At 57.7% G+C, this 19,263-nt stretch overlaps 2 protein-coding genes across 2 annotated transcripts; one reads left to right on the top strand and one right to left on the bottom strand.

Annotated features, from left to right (window-relative positions):
- Positions 1-409: 409 nt before the first annotated feature.
- On the top strand, positions 410-1,131 carry LOC135269460 (protein FAM83H-like; the record flags this gene model as incomplete). Its single annotated transcript, XM_064363455.1, has 1 exon — positions 410-1,131. A coding segment is annotated over one exon (366 nt), but the record flags the coding sequence as incomplete, so codon positions are not given.
- Positions 1,132-4,479: 3,348 nt separating this feature from the next.
- LOC105731544 (mitogen-activated protein kinase 15) lies at positions 4,480-10,004 on the bottom strand. The gene is made up of 14 exons (XM_064363451.1): positions 9,939-10,004; positions 9,536-9,658; positions 8,651-8,749; positions 8,371-8,400; positions 8,151-8,241; positions 7,526-7,656; positions 7,274-7,437; positions 6,959-7,098; positions 6,154-6,211; positions 5,638-5,775; positions 5,384-5,489; positions 5,087-5,258; positions 4,848-4,972; positions 4,480-4,769 (listed from the first exon to the last, which is right to left on the bottom strand). Exons 1-14 carry the CDS (start codon positions 10,002-10,004, stop codon positions 4,482-4,484), a joined length of 1,731 nt encoding a protein of 576 aa, XP_064219521.1. The 3' UTR covers positions 4,480-4,481.
- Between the last annotated feature and the right edge of the window lie 9,259 nt (positions 10,005-19,263).

The following is a 19,263-nucleotide window of genomic DNA, read 5'->3' as shown; positions in this document are numbered from 1 at the left end:
ATTTCAAGCAGAATCTCAGGGCTTAGTTTCAGGAATATTACTGGGTGAGATTTTTCTTTGTGGCTACAGAGAAATAAATTCATTTCCACAAGAAATTGTGGCAGACAAATTAGTGATTTATGAAAAGAAAATTAGTTCCTCTTTTCCGTATGGTGGAGTATTTGTGATAGTGGAAAAATCTATTTTGTATCCTGTTATCTGCATGTCTTAATGTTAAATTCTATGAGATAAAACTCAACATTCCTGGAAGTGTTAATAATATGATTCCTTAATAAATTATTTGTCATTATGGAAATAATAGCTAAATGACCTGTTTATTGTCTGATGGATATTTTGGCTTCTCTGGAAGTATAAAATTTAAGTACCTTACATTTTCCTTTACTCCTGTAAACGTAAGCAGTGAGTTTGATCAAATTTGCTGGAACTCCACCACAGCAGCCCCGAGCTCGGCCGTCCACCGCCTGCTAGCGGCCTGGCCCCAGCTATGTCCGACAAGGACAAGTGTTCGGCCATCTTCCGCTCGGACAGCCTGGGGACCCAAGGCCGGCTGAGCCGCACGCTGCCGGCCAGCGCGGAGGAGCGCGATCGGTTGCTGCGCCGCATGGAGAGCATGCGCAAGGAGAAGCACGTGTACAGCCGCTTCGAGGTCTTCTGCAAGAAAGAGGAGGCCAGCAGCTCCGGGGCTGGGGAGGGCCCGGTGGAGGAGGGCACCAGGGACAGCAAGGTGGGCAAGTTTGTGCCCAAGATTCTGGGCACGTTCAAAGGCAAGAAATGAGTCTCCTGGCCCAGCAGCCCGGGCCAGGGTGACCGAATTGCTGCCACGGCCACCCGGGGCCCCCACGGAGCAAGGAGAGCACTCCTCCTGTGCTTGAGCGGTGCTGCCAGGCCACGGCTGCTTGGGGCGTGGCTGAGTGCGCCACAGCTCGGCTCCTATTGGGGCTCACCCGGCAGCCGCCATCTGTGTCCCTGGCCTCCCCAGTACTGGGGCTCCAGCCCCTCGCCACCAGTGCCTTTCTTCCCTCAGCCCCTTCTCTGCTCAGCGTCTTCATCTCTGCACCGCCAGCCTTGCATGGCGGAGCGTCTGGCTCCGCCATCTCTGTGCTTCAGTACCCCACGCCATTTTTTTTTTTTTTTTTTTTTTGAAACCCAAACTGGAGTGCAGTGGCGCCATCTTGGCTCACTGCAACTTCTGCCTCCCAGGTTCAAGTGACTCGCGTGCCTCAGCTTCCCAAGTAGTTGGGATTACAGGTGCCTGCTACCATGCCCTGCTAATTTTTCTATTTTTAGTAGAGACAGGGTTTCACCATGTTTGCCAGGCTGGTCTCCAACTCCTGACCTCAAGTGATCCGCCCGCCTCAGCCTCCCAACATGGGGGGATTACAGGTGTGAGCCTCCGTGCCCCGCTGAGTCCCCTGTCCTCTTTCAAGGGCCCCACCTCTGTGCCTTAACTCCCCATTCTCTGGGGCCCCTTTCCTCCTCAGGGCCTCCTGCTCTCAGGGCTCCCCTCCGTCTCTCCCTCCCTCCCTCCCTCCCTCCCTCCCTCTCTCTCAGGGTCTCCTCCATCCTCAGGGCTGCATTTCCTGTCCTACCTGGATTCTCCCGCTCACTGCCTCCCAGCATCTTTCTCAGAGTTCTGTGCTCTTGCTGTGGGGAAGACTGGGCTGGCTACAGGCAATTTGCAAGGGAGGGGTGGAGCCGGACGGGAAGGATGCCCCTTGGAGTGGCGAGGAAGCTGGACACGGCAGACCGCTGGAAAGGGGCACAGGGAAGCCCCAGGGGCTGCCTTGGCCGGTCTGCCGTCTCCTCCAGCAAGGCTCTGGCCAGCACCGGGTGAGAGTGGGGAGGGGGCACTGGGCTTTGCAGCGCAATAAAACAGTCCGGACGGACAACCTGTGGCCCCAGCCTCATGAGCGTCCCCTGCACAGGCCCAGCCCGGACACCAGAAGGGCTGGATGGTGGGGTGCTGGTCCTTGACAGGTGTGGGGCCAGGTGAGGGCAGGGGACAAGGTGCAGCCAAGGCTGATCCCAGCTGTAGAGACAGGTCCTGGGCACCCCTGCAGGTGGGAGTGGTCTCTGCCCTCCCGGTGTCCAGCAGACACCGCCCCCCCCACGCCTGTTCTCAGGGCCTTTCCTCTGTCACCAGCACCAAGACTCTGTCCAGGCTTCCCGGCTTATATTGTATCTTTTTTCACCCCCGGTGAGGAATTGTAACTGACTCAGAATGATGTATTTTGGCACCACATGCGTGGAAAGTCCCACGCTGTTAGATGCTAGCTTTGTGAAATTAGTGTTTCTGTATTCTATTTTTTTAATTGCATCTACACCACCTGGATCTGCTATTTCTTTTCAAAAAAAATTTTTTTTAGTGTAATAACTCCTAACAGGGAACTGACTTAAGAAACAAGGCCGCCAGAGGCAGCAGTTCTGACTCCAGCAGCTGGGAGAGGAAGGGAAGTGGCCCCGCTGTCAGTGCTGGACAGCTCCAGCCAGCTGGTGACCAAAGCCACTGCCCAAGTAGGGACGACAGCAGGGTCTTCTGGCCAGGTGGGAAAGGTGCCTGGAGCGGGTGCACCTGAGCGTCTCTTGTGGGCACGTTTGGCTTGGTGCTGCCTGGGGTGCGGCTGAACAGACAGGCTCTCAAAGTGGAGCCCATGGAGAGGCCAGAGGCTGGCCGCCCTGCTGGGGCCTTCAGAGCCTCCTGCCTGCACCCTCCACATCTTCTAAACCAGGATGGGGCACATTTTGGTGTTAATAAAACACAACCCACCAAATATTCTAGCATGTTCCCCGTGTGTATAATCGCCCAGTTCTATCCTGCAGCCTCTAACCATGTGGCCTCTTGGGTTTCCCCTGTGGACTCAGCACCCATCCCTGTCGGGGGCACTAAAGGCCCCCCAGCTTCACTCCAAGGTCCACCGCAGCCCCTCCGACTTCACGCTGTACGTGCTCTCCTGTCCCTGTCCCGATGCCGCCTGTGCAGGCACGCTCCTGGGTACCCACCTGTGCTTCCCCACTCAGCAACCCCACCGCACTCTGCCTAGCCTGAGGCCAAGCCTCCAGCCCCCAGCCCCCTGGCCTCTGTGTCCTGCTTGTTCAGCACCTTGGGGCTGTGCCTTGGGCTTCTGGAGTTCAACAAGCAGACCAGTGGGCAGACCCCTCAGGAAACAAGCCCATAGCAGGGTCTCTGACGAGCTCACCACCTCCTCGGGCCCTCCCGCTCCCTCATCTACCCCTCCAACCTTCTCCCAAGCCCAGCCTCCCTTTTTGAGTCCCCTGTAGGTGCCTGGCCCAGCACCAGGGCAGCGCCAGCTCCCACCCTCTGCTCAGCTCCCCTGCTCACACCTTGTCCTTCCTCGCCCTTCCCCATGGTGACAGTTGCTTCCACGAGCCAGCAGAGCCCCTGCTCCCGGCAGCCCAGCCACAGCCACAGCACAGGCTGTGCCCTTCAGACTGAGCTCCTCCCTGTGAGCCTCCCGGCTGCCTGTGTTCCAGCCCAGCTCAGGGGCAGGTCCAGCTGGGGACGCCTGGCACCCTAGGACACAGCTCTCTGCCCACAGGGCCCTTTGATCTCTGCAGCCCTGCACAGCCCTGGCCTGAACTCACACCAGGGTTTTTGCCTGTGGGTGAGCAGAGGAGGTAACCCTGACCCCCCACCCACCCTCACCTACAGAGACCTGGAGACAGATGAGGTGCAGTGGCTGTACAGGGGCGGGGTGGGGGCGCAGGCTGCAGTCCCTGACAGTGGAGGAGGTGTGGAGCTGACCCCTTCTCTCTTCTGGCTCAGAGTCACAAAGATGGCCATGGGGTGACCCTAGCTCCCCACCCCACAGGTCGACCCTGGGGGCAGCCTGGACCCCGAAGCCACAGCAGGTAGGGAGGTAATGGACAAAGGACAGGAAGCTGCCCCAGGCAAACCCAGAGGAAAAGCCCAGCGCAGGATGCGGAGTGGGCAGGACCTCTGGGGTGGAGGTCTGAGGACAGGGGTGGTGGGGCCTCAGAGGAGGGGAGGCTCCAGGAAAGGGGTCGGGGCCCCCAGCTAGTAGGTGGTATGGCCTCAGCGGGGAGCGGAGGAACGATGGCTGCTTAGGTTGGGGGCGGACATGAGTTTATTGGAGGAAGTCACTGGGGCTGGGGCAGGGCCCTCATCTCCCTCAAGGAGACCCAGGCAAGCTCCCTGGAACTTCAACGTGCCCAGGCAAAGCAGGGAGGGCTAAGGGGTGCAGGAGACTGGGGAGGGTCCAGGAAAGGTGTTGGGGCAGGAACGGGGCCAGATGAAGGGAGTAGGGTGGCTCACACGCGGTGCCCCTCTAGCAGGGGCAGGTGGCCCAGTGCCGAGTGGCAGACAGTCCCGTAGGCTTGAGAGTAGCCTCCAAGCAAAGCCCTGGCAGCCCCCTCAGCCCCCTGCGAGGCAGAGGTGTGGAACATCCTCCGGCCGGGCCGGGAATGGACCTGCATACAGTTGAGTCACATAAGGGGAGGTGTCAGAGGGGGCGCAGCGGGGGAGGCCTTGAGGACCTCGAGGGATGCGAACTGGACAACGGAGGGGCAGTGGGAAGGATGGGGAAGGGAGCGAAAAGAAGGGGAAGAGGAGGATGGGGGAGGAGGCAGACTGGGGCTGGGCTCACCTGTTGTGCACCGGCCACGCTCACCCCATCGCCCCGGTTCCGGTCACCCCGGTTCCGGTCACCCCGGATCAGGGCCTGGTTGGCCACCTGAGCCGCAGACTGTGAGGTCAGGGAGGACGCTGCTCCCCTCTCGCTTGGCTTCACCTGGGAAGGGGCACATTACAGGGTCACTGAGAGGCAAAGAGAGAGGGTCCCTCCTGTGCCCACCCCACCATAACTTACCAGGGAGAGTGTCAAGGGGGGCTCTGCCTTTGCCCCAGGGGGCCTCTCCTCCCTCCCTAGGGGTGCAGCTTGGAGCAGGGGAGCGGAGTTCTGCCTGGGAATGTTCTCGGCTACACGGGGGGACTCTGTAGGATCAGAAGGTCAACCCCAGGGTCAGAAGCCGGGTGCTGCGCAGAGTCGGCAGCCACAGGAGGAAGCCTGGGCCATGCTCCTCGCGGGCGGCAGCAAAGGTCACACACCGTGCTCTGGGGGGTCGTGGCCCCGCACAGGTGTCCCTGAAGACAGCTGAGGGTTGGCTCTGGGCTTGCACAGGTGTGCCTGGGATGGGGAGGCCCTGGGCTCTGCCCCTGGGGTGACGCCCTCCAGGCCCTTCTCGCTTGAGGTGCAGCTGCCTCCGTGCTCCAGGATCATCTGCGGGACAGGAGTGTGCTCAGAGGTCGCAGCCTGCCCACGGGGCGTTTGGGGGTTTCTGACATAGGAGGTGGCCTCCAGGGTGCGGGTAGACCAGGGATGACGGGGGTCACAAGCCGGAGCACCTGATAGACACGGCCGCGGTACTCAGGCGCAGAGAGCTGGACCCCTTCGTGCACCCGGAGCCGCGTATCCGCCCTTCGTGCCCACTCGTCGCTGGGGCAGTGGAATCTGCAGGGAGCCAGAGAGGTGGGGCCCGGGCTTCAGTCAAGCCAGCCCCTCAGGCTGTCATCGCAGGGCCCAGGCTTGGGGGCTCTCCCTCGCGGGCCGGCTATCTCCGGCCCGCACCCGCGCACGGGGGACTGTCTCCCACTCCCACCTCTGCACGTAGGGGTGCTGCAGTGCCTGGGTTGCGCTTAACCGCTTGTCTGGGGCGAACACCAGGAGTCGCCTGAGGAGGTCCAAGGCCTCTGGGGAGGTGTCTGGCGGCAGGAGGGCGTCCAGCGTCTGCCGTGGCCTGTGGGCTGCCGTGTGCTGTCTCCAGGGACCCACCCAAGAGCCCTCCTCAGATCCATGTTCACGACTGGGGCTGGGCTTCCATACAGGGGCCCACGCTGCTGTCCTTCTAGCTGCATGCCCCCGCCTGACCCGCAGGCGGTCTGGACCCCTTGGCGCCCTCCTCTCCACGCCCTGACACAGCTCCTCAGGGCCACCCTCTAGGACCACCAGTGGCTCCTGCTCTCAGAGCGGCCAACAGTTGCTGGGTTTGGAATCACCAGCTGGAAAACAGGCAGAATCTGAACTGGTACAAACTGGCCCCAGTAACCCTGCAGGAAGGTGGCCCTGCTTCCTCAAGACAAGCCATCCTCACCCTCACCGAAGTGCCCCCACTCACCGGGACCCCAGGTGGTGCAGCACAGAGGCACGGCAGCCTGAGCCGAGAGCCAGGAGGTCTGGGGCAGCAGAAGGTGGTGTGACCCAGGCAGGCCTGGCAGGCTGGCGCAGCTCAAGCATCTGGGGCCAGCCATCTCTTCCAACCCCGGGGAGCACAGCCTCTTGACAGCGTTTCCACTGTCTGGCAGGGCTCAAACACCCCACCACCAGGGCGTGCCCCAGCCTGTGCTCAGAAGCACCCCACATGACCCCCACTCCACACACCTGTACCTGGCCCTGGGAAGTGCTCACACAGGTGGACACTGGCACCCACCTCCACGGACCAGGAGGCTCCACCCAGACTAGCAGATGCGCCCGGTGGTACAGCTCCCGCTTGCCCCCACCCTCAAGAGTGACTCCCATGGCCCCACTCCTGCCACTGCCTTCCTCCACCTCTTCCCTCAGCGCCCGAATCTCTCCTGCCAGCTTTGTGTGCACACCCCAGCTCCCAGCACAGTGACGGTCCCGGCCCCTGCTACCCCAATCCCTCGGGGACCTTGTCCAGCCTGCCGGCCCCATCATGGCCACTGCTGGGTTCTCATGGTGCCTATGCCAGGCGCTGCCTGCCCACATCCGCCCCCAGCAGCTCCTCCTGGGCCTCCATCACCAGTTGGTCTTCCTGGGGCTCCTGTCCTATCCTCTGGATCCTCCCTGTCGCCGTCCCCGTCCCTCCTCCCAGCAGTCCTGGCCTGTCAGCTGCCGTCTCCCCACAGCTGTGCCATCTGACCCGAAGCATCCCTGTGCCCAGCCCCAGCTGCCTGGCTCACTTTCCTCGGAGGGCGGTGGGATGGTCTCCAGGATCAGCTCCAACTGGTGGAGGGTGGACGTGCCCGGGAACAGGGGCTTCCCCCGCAGCATCTCCGCCAGGATACAGCCCAGACTCCACGTGTCCACCCCAAGGGTGTACCTGGGGCAGGAAGGGGTGTAGGCATGGAGGGACCTAGAGGCAGAGGTGGGGATGGAGTTGCTGGGAGGGTGAGTGAGAGGACACTCGTGGCCTGGGAGCTCTGGCTGGGCAGGAGGGCAGCCCTGGGGGCCCCTGCAAGGAGGTAGAGGGCGGGTTGGGGGTGTCTCACTGCTACCGGTGTGAAGACAGCAGCACCTCCGGAGCCCGGTACCAGCGTGTGGCCACATGCTCTGTCAATGCCTGGCCCTCAGGCCCCTCAGGGAGGTCCCTAAGGGAGCGGGCCAGGCCGAAGTCACACAGCTTGACCGTGCAGTCAGCACACAGGAGCACGTTGGACGGCTGCAGAGAGGAGGCAGACTGAGGCCCTGGGGCCGGGTGGGGCCGGGTGGGCCTGGGAGCTGGACTCGAGGCACTGTGGGTGCCGCACCTTCTGGTCCCGGTGCACGATGTGCCCCGAGTGGAGGAACCGGGTGGCCCGCAGGAGCTGGGAGAAGATGGAGCGCACGTGGACGTCCTGCAGCAGCCCGCCCTTCCGGATGACTGCGTTCAGGTCGGTGTCTGGGGAGAGGGTGCACACTCCAGTCTGGGGGGTGGAGGGGGAGGGGGTGGGGGCGGCACCCTGGGGGAGTGGGAGAGGGGCACCTGGCAGGTCTGTCTCACTTTGAACCAGCCCGCGGCCTGCCTGCCCCACTCCTCCATCCTGCGCACAGCCTGTGGGCACGGCGGTGGGGTCTGCAGCTGTGCCTATTATTATTATTTTTATTTTTTTATTATTAATTTTTTTATTTTTATTTTTTATTCTAAAGCAAAAAACATTTTATTTCCTATTGCCTTTCTTTCATAAAGTGAGAAGAAAAAGAACGCAGCTGCAGACTGGCGGGAGCAGGAGCCCGGGGCAGGTGGGATGAAGGGGTCGCTGCTGGCTCTGGAGGCTGACACTGGTCAGCTGTCTGTCCCTGAGTCCAGGGTACACGGTGAGGGAGCAAGCCACCGTGGGGCGGGCGAGGACAGGCCAGAGGCGGGGCCGGGGCGCTGGCTGAGGCCTCACTCACCCATACACTCAAACACCAGGTAAATGTCCCTGTCGTTCTCTGCCCGGATCACGTCAAGGAGGCTGATGATGTTGGGATGCTCCCCAAACTCCTGGGGAGAGAGTCGGTGGCCGCTGGAAGGCCAGGGACTGCCTCTGGGGGCCGAGAAGCCCGGCTCTTCTCCTGTCTGGAGAGGTCTGTTCCTGGGGAAGGGGACTGGGGGAGGGCCCAGGCTACTCACCTGGAGGAGTGTGATTTCCCGGAATGTTCTCTGAAGAGACAGAAACAGGTGTGTGGGTGGGTGGAGCAAGAAGGAAGCCCGTGTCCTGAGAGGACCCAAAGGAGCTGATGTCCATCACCCAAGGCCCACCAGACCAGGCGCGGAAGAGGGGGCAGTGTTCCGAGACAAGCCATGACATCTGCTGTGACCGGCTCCCAGCTCCCACCTGATTCCAGGCACCAGGGCAAGGGGCTGCCGCTCCCAGCCCCATCCCGCCCCACACTTCTCCCCACACACTCACCTGGGCATCTGTCTTATCCCGAAAAGCATCAAAGATTTTCTTGATGGCCACGACCTCACCTGTTCTCCGGTCCACTGCCTTCCACACAATGCCGTAGGCCTGGGAAGGAGTGCCACGACACAGGGTCAGCCCCTTGCCCCACCATCCCCTGCCCACCCAGACTGCCCCTGCACACATGAGGCTCCTCCTTCCCATTCTGGGTCCCCAGAGGGGATGGGAGTGTGGGCTCCACAACTGCAGGCCACCCTAGACTCTGACATCTTCCAGAGTAGGGGAGGCAGAGGGGAGGGTGAGAGCTGGCGAGGCCCTGGAAAAAAGGAGGCCACAGAAGGGAGCATCTGGGCAGGAAATGAAGCTCGGGATGCCCTGCCATCCTTCCAGCTGCCAGGCACTCTCCCTCCCTCTCTCTCACACCCACCTAGCCCCTAGTCCCGTTGGCCCCACCTTCAGATTCCTTCAGAATCTAGCCCCTGCCACCCTCTCCGCTGCCCCCACCCTGGTCCCAGCCTCTGGCATCTGTCACTGGGTGGCTGCATTCACCCCTTAAGGAATCTCCGTCTGCCACTCCCTTGCATGCCAATAGTGGGTTCTCAACACAGGGGGCAGGGTAGGCCTTATATAGTGACACCAGCAGCTGCTACAGCTCTGGCGTCAGCAACAGTGAAAACCAAAGTCCTGGAAGTTTCCCGAAGCCCCCACACGGTTGGACCCCTCACCACTCATCTCTCTATCTCTTACCCAGTCGCACACAAGCCTGCGCTGGGCCTCAACTGAGCACCTGCTGTCTGCACTGCCCGGAAGGATCTTCCTCCCCCTCCCCCCGTGTGCTCACTCAGGCACACAGATACACTTGGCTCTGGCCTTCACTCTGCACCCACCCCATACCCGCTCAGGCCCTTCTTGGGACTCGCCCCTGTGCTCCTGAGCCCGGGGTCTGCCCTCCCTCTCAGTGACTGAGGCACGGGCCCAGCCTCCCCAGAGCATCCTGCGCACCCAGGAAGCGGGCGACTGTGGGCACATGGGAAGTGGGGCGCCAGGATCCCTCTGCTTGAGGCTGCTGGGGTCCTGGCTGTCACCTGCCTCCAGGAGCTGGGATCCTGGGAGTCACGGTCGTGTCACCCCATGAGGAAACTGAGGCACGAAGGGGCTCCAAACCACCCCTCCGCCTACGGAGGAGGCAGGACGCCAGTGTGTGACGGAATAGGCCTCGGAGGGGACCAACCATCCCCCGAGGTATTCTCTCCCCAAGGGCGCTCCTCGGAGGGCAAGCGCGTCCCCGGGCACTCACCCCCTTCCCAAGCCACCGCTTGAGTAGGTATCGCCGGGCAACACGAGGGTCCACTGGGGCGCACATGGTGGCCAGGACACCAGCGAACCGTACTGTTGAGTCGGTTACCGCAGAAACCGATGGATGCTGGCCCGGCCCCGTCCCTCTGTGTGCCCCGCCCACCTCCTAGCAGGCCCCAGCACGACCCATTCACTCATCCATCATCCATGCATCTATCTACCCAATATCCATCCCTCCCTCCATCTATCCATCCACCCACTATCCATCTATCCATTCCCCTGTCCATCCATCCTTCCATCCACCCACCCTATAACCCACCCATCTATCCATTCATCCATCATCTATCCATCTATCTATCCATCCAATATCCATCCATCCCTCTGTCCTTTTGTCTATCCATCCTCTCAACAAACATTTACTTCCTCTGTGTTGAGCACCATCCTCACGAAAGCCAGTCCAATAAAACAGAAACACAGAGACAACATTGGTAAAAGTTAATGGGGCTGTGACAGAAAGAAGCACTGAGGTCTGAGGAGACCCAGGAGGCACCCAACCCATGCAAGGATTGTCAAGGAAGGCTTCCTGGAGGGGGTAGCCCCAGATACAAATATCAGAGGATGAATAAGGCACCCAAGCAAAAGAAAAATGGCCATTTCACAAAAAGGGTAAAAACAGGGCACTGCCAAACTGCTTGTTGTGTTCGAGGGACTAGAGGTGGGTCCATGTGGGCTGGAGGGAAGGGCATCTGTGCAGGGGTGGGGAGAGAGAGGGTTGAAGAAGGGGGCTATGATGGAGGGTTAAACTCCCCTTTGAGAATCTTGATGTAGAGCTGAAATCTGGGGAAAACGTGGTCCCCAACTTTGGAGAGATAAGCACCAGGGACAACCAGTGAGGCCATTAGTGAAGAAGACCAAGTGAAGAGAGAGGAGCTTAGAGCCACAGCCACCAAAGAATGGGGGAGAGGCATCAAGGCCGCCCACCCCCAGCTGGGGAGGAAGAGCAGGGCTTGTGCTTCCAGCCACAGCCAGGTGAGGGCTGAAACTCCAAGACCCATCGTCAATGTGTCCTTGCCCCAACACTGGAGGTGCCAACCAAGGACAAATGAAGACTTGCATGTATTTCAGTTAGTCAGCACCATGTTTTTAAAAACATTAATATGAAGGTTTTTAGTCAAGAGTTAAATCAGAAGTCGTTAATGACTGCGGCAGCCTAGCACCAGCCAACCAGAGTGGACTCAAGCCTTCGTGCTGGAGCAGTTTCCAGAAGGCCCTGCTGGCCAGGGGCTGATCCTTTAGCTGCTGAGTCCAGAGGGGCTCCTGGGGGGTCCAGGGCAGCAGGCATGCAGTCAGGGGCTCAGGGCCACAGCTGCTGACCCCAGTGCAGAAGCATTGGATCATCTGGACAGCTGGTGCGGCCGTGTCAGTGCAGGCAGGCCACGCATCCGTCCTGCCTTTGAACAGGGTCTGCAGGCTCCACCCAGTCAACCACAGTCCCCACGATGCCCTATCATCTTACGCCTGGCAGATGACACATTTGAATTCCTAATACTTCATCTCACAGAGCCCAGAGAAGCCACATCAGTGGCCAACACCCCCTAGCCACAAGCTGCGGGGTCCACACAAGAAGAGAACTGACACCAGCAACACGTGTCGTCGGCACAAACCGCACACCAGCCTCTCAGTGCATGCACGTTCCTGGAACAGGGTGTCCACATCTTCGCCCCACTACAGTGCCCTTTCAGGAGCAATCATAGCAACTGTGCCCGCTACCACTGAGGGTGCACCCGGAGCCCCTACAGGGCTGTCAGCTCCCTGAACTACACAACGTCCTGGGGGCCTGTGATGTCCCCCATTGTTTTTAGGTGAGGAAGTGGAGGCTCAGAGGTGGGGAGAAGTGAGTTGCCCCTGGACACACGGCCCAGTGGGGGTTAAAACCTGGGTCCATCAAACTCCAATACTGGCGCCCTTGCCCCCTGCCCCAGACATCCCCAGAGAAGTCCCTCCAGGTAACAGATTCTGAGGTGCAGCCTGTGACAGCAGCAAGGGGCCAGGAAGCCACTGGGGTCACCAGCCATGCAGAGCGAAGGAGCAGGATGGATGGGGGAGTCCCAGCTGGCATCATGCTCACTTGCTCCTCTCAGAAGTAATTCAGCCCCCACCATGACTCTGGAGCTGGGCGTGCCAGCTCGGTGGATTCTCCCACAGCCCCACAGGGAGGCCTGGTGAGCCCCATCTCCGAGGGGTGATATAAGCCCGAATCACATGGAAGAAGGTGGCAGAAGCAGGGCTGGGACCACAGCATGCCCCCACGTCACCTCCACATCACTGTCCAATGTCTTCATGTCACCTCCACGTCACCTCCACAGCATCACAATAACATCCCCTCACCTCCATAACACCTTCACATCACCTGTATGTCACCACCACGGTATCTCCCCATCCCCTCCCCAGCAGTTCAGCATCCCGTCCTCATCACCTCCGGGACACCTCCCAATCACCTGAGCTTCACCTCCACAGCGCCTCCAGGTTGCCTTCAATATTGCCCTCTCTGGTCTATCTTTTCTTTCCATCTTTTTTTCTTTTCGTGTTTAATAATTCTTTTTTTTTTTTTTTTTTTTTTCAGACAGAGTCTCACTCTGTTGCCCAGGCTGGAGTGCAATGGCACAATCTGGCCTCACTGCAACCTCTGCCTCCCTGGTTCAAGCGATTCTCCTGCCTCAGCCTCCCCAGTAGCTAGGATTACAGGCGTGTGCCACCATGCCCAGCTAATTTTGTATTTTTAGTAGAGATGGGGTTTCTCCATGTTGGTCAAGCTGGTCTCAAACTCCTGACCTTAAGTGATCCGCCCGCCTCGGCCTCCCAAAGTGCTGGAATTATAGGCATGAGCCACCATGCCCAGCTAATTTTGTATGTTTAGTAGAGATGGGGTTTTGCCATGTTGGCCAGGCTGGTCTCAAACTCCTGACCTCAGGTGATCCACCTCCCTTGGCCTAATAATTCTTTATTTGATGTTTCTCAAGTTATAAAAGTAAGGCCGGGCACAGTGGCTCATGCCTTTAATTCCAGCACTAGCACTTTGAGAGGCTGAGGCAGGCAAATCACCTGAGGTCAGGAGTTCAAGACCAGCCTGGCCAACATGGTGAAACCCTGTCTCTACAAAAATACAAAAATTAGCTGGGTGTAGTGGCGGGTGCCTGTAATCCCAGTTACTCGGGAGGCTGAGGTGGAAGAAGCACTTGAACCTGGGAGACAGACATCGCAGTAAGTCGAGATCATGCATTGCACTCCAGCCTGGGCAACAGAGTGAGACTCCATCTCAAATAAATAAATAAAAGTAAATCATGTGTGACTGACATTGAATCAAAACGATACGAGGACGTGAGAGGGCAAAGTCCATCCCCACCCTCCTCGCCCCACAGTCCACCCTCTCTGTGCGCCATCTTCTGGTGTGACTGGTACCACAGCCCGACCCGCAGCCTCCCCACTGGGCTCCTGGTCCCTGTGAGCCTATATGAGAAATGCCCACATGTGGAGAGAGTTTGTGTGATGCTTTTTGACTGAAAAATCAGTGGTTTCGTTATTAGGCACTGGCCCTTTCCTCCTCAATCACACATCAGGACCATCCCTGCAGTCAGTCAACATTCGCCCACTGCTATCATTGTTCCATTTTTCTGACTTCATTCTTTCTGATATCAGTAAGTCCCAAATATCACTGGCACTGGTTGGAATCTTGGCGAAGCCACGCCCTTCCTCCCGAAGCTCCTCCCTTGCGGGGGTTCCTCGGTGCCTTCGTTCATGTCGTTGCCTCGCCCAAGGGCTCAGGGCCCAAGAGGGCGTGGGGCCTCCACCACGAAATGACATTAATAATTAGATAATAATTGATTATGAATCACTGTGCTCCACGATAGACAATCCATGCTTGCCGTAGCAACTGGAACATCACCGGGACCCGGCAGAACAGCAGGGGAGGCTGGAAGTCCAGGGCTAGCCCTGCTGAGGTCTCAGGGAACAGGCAGGTGGACACAGCTCTGCACTCAGGGAGCTGGGGGCAGGAATCCCCGTCTGAACTCTCCCCAAGGGAAGGTTCACTTCCCATCTATGGCTCTTTTTCATCAATTAATAAATTAGTCTTCTTTTCTATCAATTTAAAAAGTTCATCTTGGCCAGGTGTCGTGGCTCTTGCCTATAACCCCAGCACTTTGGGAGGCCAAGGCTTGAGGCCAGGAGTTTGAGACCAGTCTGGGGAACATAGTGAAACCCCAATTCTACAAATGATAAAAAGAATTAGCCAGGTGAAGTGGCAAGGCACACCTGTGGTCCCAGCTACTCAGGAGGCTGAGGCGGGAGAATCCCTGGAGCCCAGGAGTTTGAGGTTGCAGTGAGCCATGATCATACCAGTGCACTCCAGCCTGGGTAACAGAATGAGACCACGTCTCAAAAAAAAATTGAATCTCTGTAATGATGCTTTTGCAAAATAAATAACAATTGACATAAAAAGTAAATAAATAAGCCAGGTGCAGTGGCTCATGCCTATAATCCCAGCAACTCAGGAGGCCGAGGCAGGAGGATCCCTTAAGTCAGAAGTTCAAGACCAGCCTGGACAACATAGTGTGAGCCCATCTCTTGAAAAAAAAATTGTTCAATTAGCCTGCTGTGATGGTGCATGCCAGTGGTCCCAGCTACTCAGGAGGCTGAGGCGGGAGGATTGCTTGAGCCCAGGAGGTCGAGGCTGCAGTGAGCTATGATGGCACCACAGCACTCCAGCCTGGGTGACAGAGAGACACTCCAACTCTAAGAAAAATAAATAAAATTAATTAAATAAAATGAAACCTTCAAAAAAACTCCTATTCCAGGCCCACATGTAATGCCACCTCCTTGGGGAAGCCTCCCAGGATATGCCCCTGCTCAGAATTCTCTCTCCTACTTTATGATCCACAGCCCCTGATGGCTTCCCATGGTGGGGTCCAGGGTGCTGTGCAGACAGAGACTCGTGCTTCGTGAGGACCCTGGCAGGACGCCCTGCATTCTGGTGGCATCAGGGGCAGAACAAGGGCCACTGGCCGGAGCTGTGGGAGGGGTGGTTGGCTCAGTCCCATGGAGAGCTTGCTCTCGGAGTGGTCCACAGGGGCCTCCTGGTCAGGCGAGGAGCTTCCTGTTCCTGGGATGTCCAAGCCAAGCGGGGTGGGGCCGGGCCTCCTGCGCAGCCATAATGAGACACTGCAGACCACGGGGCACAAAAAAACAGAAATCGTTTCCTCACTCACGCTCTGGAGGCTGGGGGTCCAAGGTCAAGGTGTCGGGAGGGCTGGTTCCTTCTGCGGCCTCACCCCTCGGCCTCAGTTCTCACAGGGTCTTCCCTCTGTGCGTGTCTGTGTCCTAATCTCCTCTTCCTATAAAGACACCAATCAGATCGGATGGGGGCCCACCCTCCTGTCCTCACTTTGCCTTAATTATTTCCTTCAAGACCCTCATTCCAAATGATACTGGGGGGACGTGAGGGCGATCTGGCTGTGACATCTGCCATGCATTGATTGCCAGGTTGACAGGCTTTGCTGGCTAGGCGGGTGTCTCCTCCCTCCCTCACTGCTCCGTGTACGTCCTTCCTGAAGCTGCACTCTCCGTCGACAGTCCCCGACGGAGGAGGACCGGTCTTCGGTCAAGGGTGTACGAGTCGCCACACTTTCCTGCTAGAGCCTCCAAACAAGCTCTCAAGGTCCAAATGACACTGGGGGTGAGGGCTTCAACACAGGAATCTGGGGTGCACAGTGCAACCAATAAGCTATGGCCTCTCGTGGGATGGGACAGAGACTTCTACTGTTACGGCTGCGACTTCCAGCTGGAAGGGCTATGAAGCCAGGATCTGTCTTTGGTGGCTACTCTGGGGGTCAGGAGACCTGGGCCCTCGTCCCAGCCCCTCTGTGCCTGTGCTTTGGGGCCTTGGCCGAGTCTCTGCTTTCATAAGCCCCTTGTCCTCCCCATTCCATCAGGATATGTTGTCCAAGACCCATTGTGGCCCAAGAAATGGAGCGTGTCCACCCAGCACCTTCATGGCCGGCTCAGGCCTGGCACAGCTAGAGCAAAGCCACTCCTGGTCCCCAAAGAGGTGAGAACAGAAGGCCAGGAGGGCATCCCCCTTCACCACTGCTGCCATACCAGCCACCCCTTGGTGGCTCCACAGCAGTTAGGCATCACAGACGACTCTTCCAGCCACTCCGTCTCAGCCCACTGGCCCTGCCTCAGAAGGTCAAGACATTGCCAAGGTCATGGTTCCCTCACCACTGGGAGGAGGCCTGAACCACGCCACGGTAGACAGACCCATGGTGCTGCCTGGCTTGCTAACGGTGCTTATCCTTCCATCCTTATTAGACAAACAAAGCCACATGGGTTCATTGCAGATTATTTATAAAATGCAGAAATGAATAGAATTAAATTCACCTGCCATCCCCAGGCCCAGCGAAATGACATCTTGGTGTCCTCACCTGTTGGAAATAGATGCTCAGTGTCACAAAAAAAAATTAGCACTGAGACAAAGGATCTTTCAGCAGCACAATTTTTACTTCTTGGACTGCAGGAAGGTACCCTCGCTAGCCATCGTGCCACGAGAGTACAATGAACAAAGGAAAACACACAAATTTATAGCTTACTCATTTGGGGTCATCCTTACTGCTGTGTCTGATCTCCATTGGCTGGAGTCAGACCTCACAATCTAAACTAAAACCAGATTGGCTAATAATTTAAAACTTTTCTAAACAGGCAAAGCAGTGGAGAGCTGGGACATGTCTGTGAGCAGGCCCAACACAGATATCTTGGTTAAAGTACAAGGACATGGAATGTATTATGTGCCTGTAAGCATGGCACATTTAACAGCTACATAAGATAGGGCTTCACAAGTTACAAAAGAAAGAGGTTTATTGGACTGACAGTTCCACATGGCTGCAGAGGCCTCATGATCATGGCGGAAGGTGAGGAGGCGCAAGTCACGTCTTACATGGATGGCAGCAGGCAAAGAGAGCTTGTGCAGGGAACTCCCACTTTTTGGAACCATCCAATCTCATGAACTCATTCATTATCATGAGAACAGCACAGGGAAGACCCGCCCCCATCATTCAATCACCTCCCACCAGGTTCCTCCTGCAATACATGGGCATTGTGGGAGCCACAATTTGAGATGAGATTTGGGTGGGGACACAGCTGAACCACATCAACCAGGAGACATAAAATCCAGTCATGAAGGCGAAGGGATGAGTTAGACCATAATAGAATTAAAATGTCAGCTTATCAAAAGCCACCGTGGAGAATAAACAGGTGCCAAAGAGCAGGAGAAAATCTTAGTGGTACATAGAGCTGACAAAGTATCGGAACCTAGAATATATAAAGAATCACTATAAATCAATAAGAAAATCGCAGATAAAACATAAAAAATGAATAAAGAGTTTTTAAAAAGACATATCACAAAAGAGCACATTGCAATAATGAATAGACATGGAAAGATGTCTCATCTTGATCAGCCATCAGGGAAACGAGGACTGAGACCTCAATGCTGGATCACTACACACTCACCCAGAATCTTCCAGGCAGACGGCGGCAAGTCCTGGGTGGAGCAGCCGGAACTCTTGTGTGGGGTGGGAAAGGACTGGTTCAATGCTTTGACCTACTTGGTTTGAACCCAAACCATCTGGCAGCATCAGCCACGCTGTGCCAGGGCATCCCACTCATGGTAAAACCCCCAACTGAACACATCTGTGCAGCAAAGCACAGGTCCAGCCCACTGGAAGCCACCGCGCACCCATTCACAGGAGCATTTTTAAGAAAGGAGACTGCAGGCAGCTATCGGACCGGACAGAGAACAGTAGCCTCCAGGAGACACAGGCAGTTTTCGAGGTTTCCTGGTGTAATGACTCACCCGGAAATTTATTTGAAAAATTCATTTGTATTCAGTGGTGATCACGGCATGTCAAGACAGGGCCCTCCTGAGGTCCCTGACCTGCCTTCAGTGCCAGGGAGCAGAGAGGGAGGGAGGCAGAGGAAATGGCAGCCATCTGGTAGGGAGCTTGAGGTCTCCTGGGTTCAGGAGGGGGCGGCAGGCATGTCCCGATTCTGTCTCCAACCTGCCGTGTGAGGCTGGGGGAGTCCTGTCCTCTCTGGGCCTCCGGGTCCTCCTCTGAGACCTGCACAGAGGCCACGTGGCTCTAGGGTCCCTCCAGCTCAGTTGTCCTGAGCAACCCTGACCTTGGCGACTAGCTGGGTGTCATGCTCTGCCCTTCCAAGGAGTCTGTCTTCAGCCCGATGAGGCTGTGGCTGCTGGTGGTGGAGGGGGCGTGTGCAGGGGAGAAGGCACCAGCTCTGGAGTCAGACACACCTGGCCCGGTACCCAGACTTGCCCATGTACCTGAGTAACCTGCACTGGGCCCTCCCTCTCCTTGCCCGCACAGGCTGGCTGCTCAGGACCGCACCTCCTGGCTTTCAGGGAGGGCCGCGGGGTAGCTTTGGATGGGACCCTGTGGGGTCTGTGTACCCCTGGAGCTGAGTGACAGCATGGGAGAGTCACCAGCCCAGCCGGGGGCCTCTCCTGCTCCACCTCCAGTCCCTTAGTCAGAGAGCCCCAGAGGCAGGCCCGCTGGAACCCAGTCCCTCTGACGGGGGCAGGGCCTGACACTGGCCTGAGCAACTTCTTCCTACACAAGCTTTGGAAGGTCCCAGTTCTCCTCGTGGTGGCCCAGAGTTGAGGCCACGTCAGCAGTGGCCCGTGGCTGGGAGGCGCCCATTTTTCTCGAGTTTGCATGAGGCACAGATTTTTGGCATGGACCGGAGAGGGCGGGTGCCTGGGGAACTGCCTTCGCTCTTTTGGCTGAGAAGGAAAAAGTGACTTCCAAGAACGGACTCGCATTCTAGAATCTCTATTTCGAAAGTGACCTTTCTCTGTGCCGGCACTCCTAGAAGGAGGCGACTCCGTCCATCCTGGCTGCAGCTGGGCATCAGGGCAGAGGGGAGGGCGGGGAGCTGCTAGGCTTCTCCTTGCACCTCAGAGAAGCACAGTGAAGGTGCTGGGGCTGGGGGAGTGCGGGCTCTGGCTGGGACAGTCGGGTACCAGGTCTGAGGTGCCCCCAGCTAATTTCAGGCAGTTTCACTTAAGCCGTTCTCTGCAAGATGAGAAAGGAGCCCTCACCCTGCAGGGTGACTGGGAAATGGCAGAGGGTGCCCCCACATCCTGGGGAGAAAATGGCCTTTGGTGCAGGCCCTTCTCCGCTCACAGCCCCCTGGGAACTGCCCTTCCTCTTCCAGCTGCACCAGCCCAGAAAAACTGTTACTGGGACTCCTGGGTTGCC

Source organism: Aotus nancymaae, unplaced genomic scaffold, assembly GCF_030222135.1.
Source record: "Aotus nancymaae isolate 86718 unplaced genomic scaffold, 86718_ANA_hifiasm-v0.15.2.pri h1tg000006l, whole genome shotgun sequence".
Taxonomy (NCBI): Eukaryota; Metazoa; Chordata; class Mammalia; order Primates; family Aotidae; genus Aotus; species Aotus nancymaae.
This window is presented reverse-complemented; position numbering and strand designations above follow the sequence as displayed.

Excerpts from the sequence above, each read along its gene's own strand:
- LOC105731544 (XM_064363451.1), bottom strand. The coding sequence starts at position 10,004 with ATGTGCGCCCCAGTGGACCCTCGTGTTGCCCGGCGATACCTACTCAAG. Across the intron at positions 8,401-8,650 it reads GGGATAAGACAGATGCCCAG|AGAACATTCCGGGAAATCAC; the intron begins GTGAGTGTGTGG and ends CTGTCTCTTCAG. Across the intron at positions 6,212-6,958 it reads CCCACCGCCCTCCGAGGAAA|ACCTCCTGGCTCTCGGCTCA; the intron begins GTGAGCCAGGCA and ends CTGCTGCCCCAG.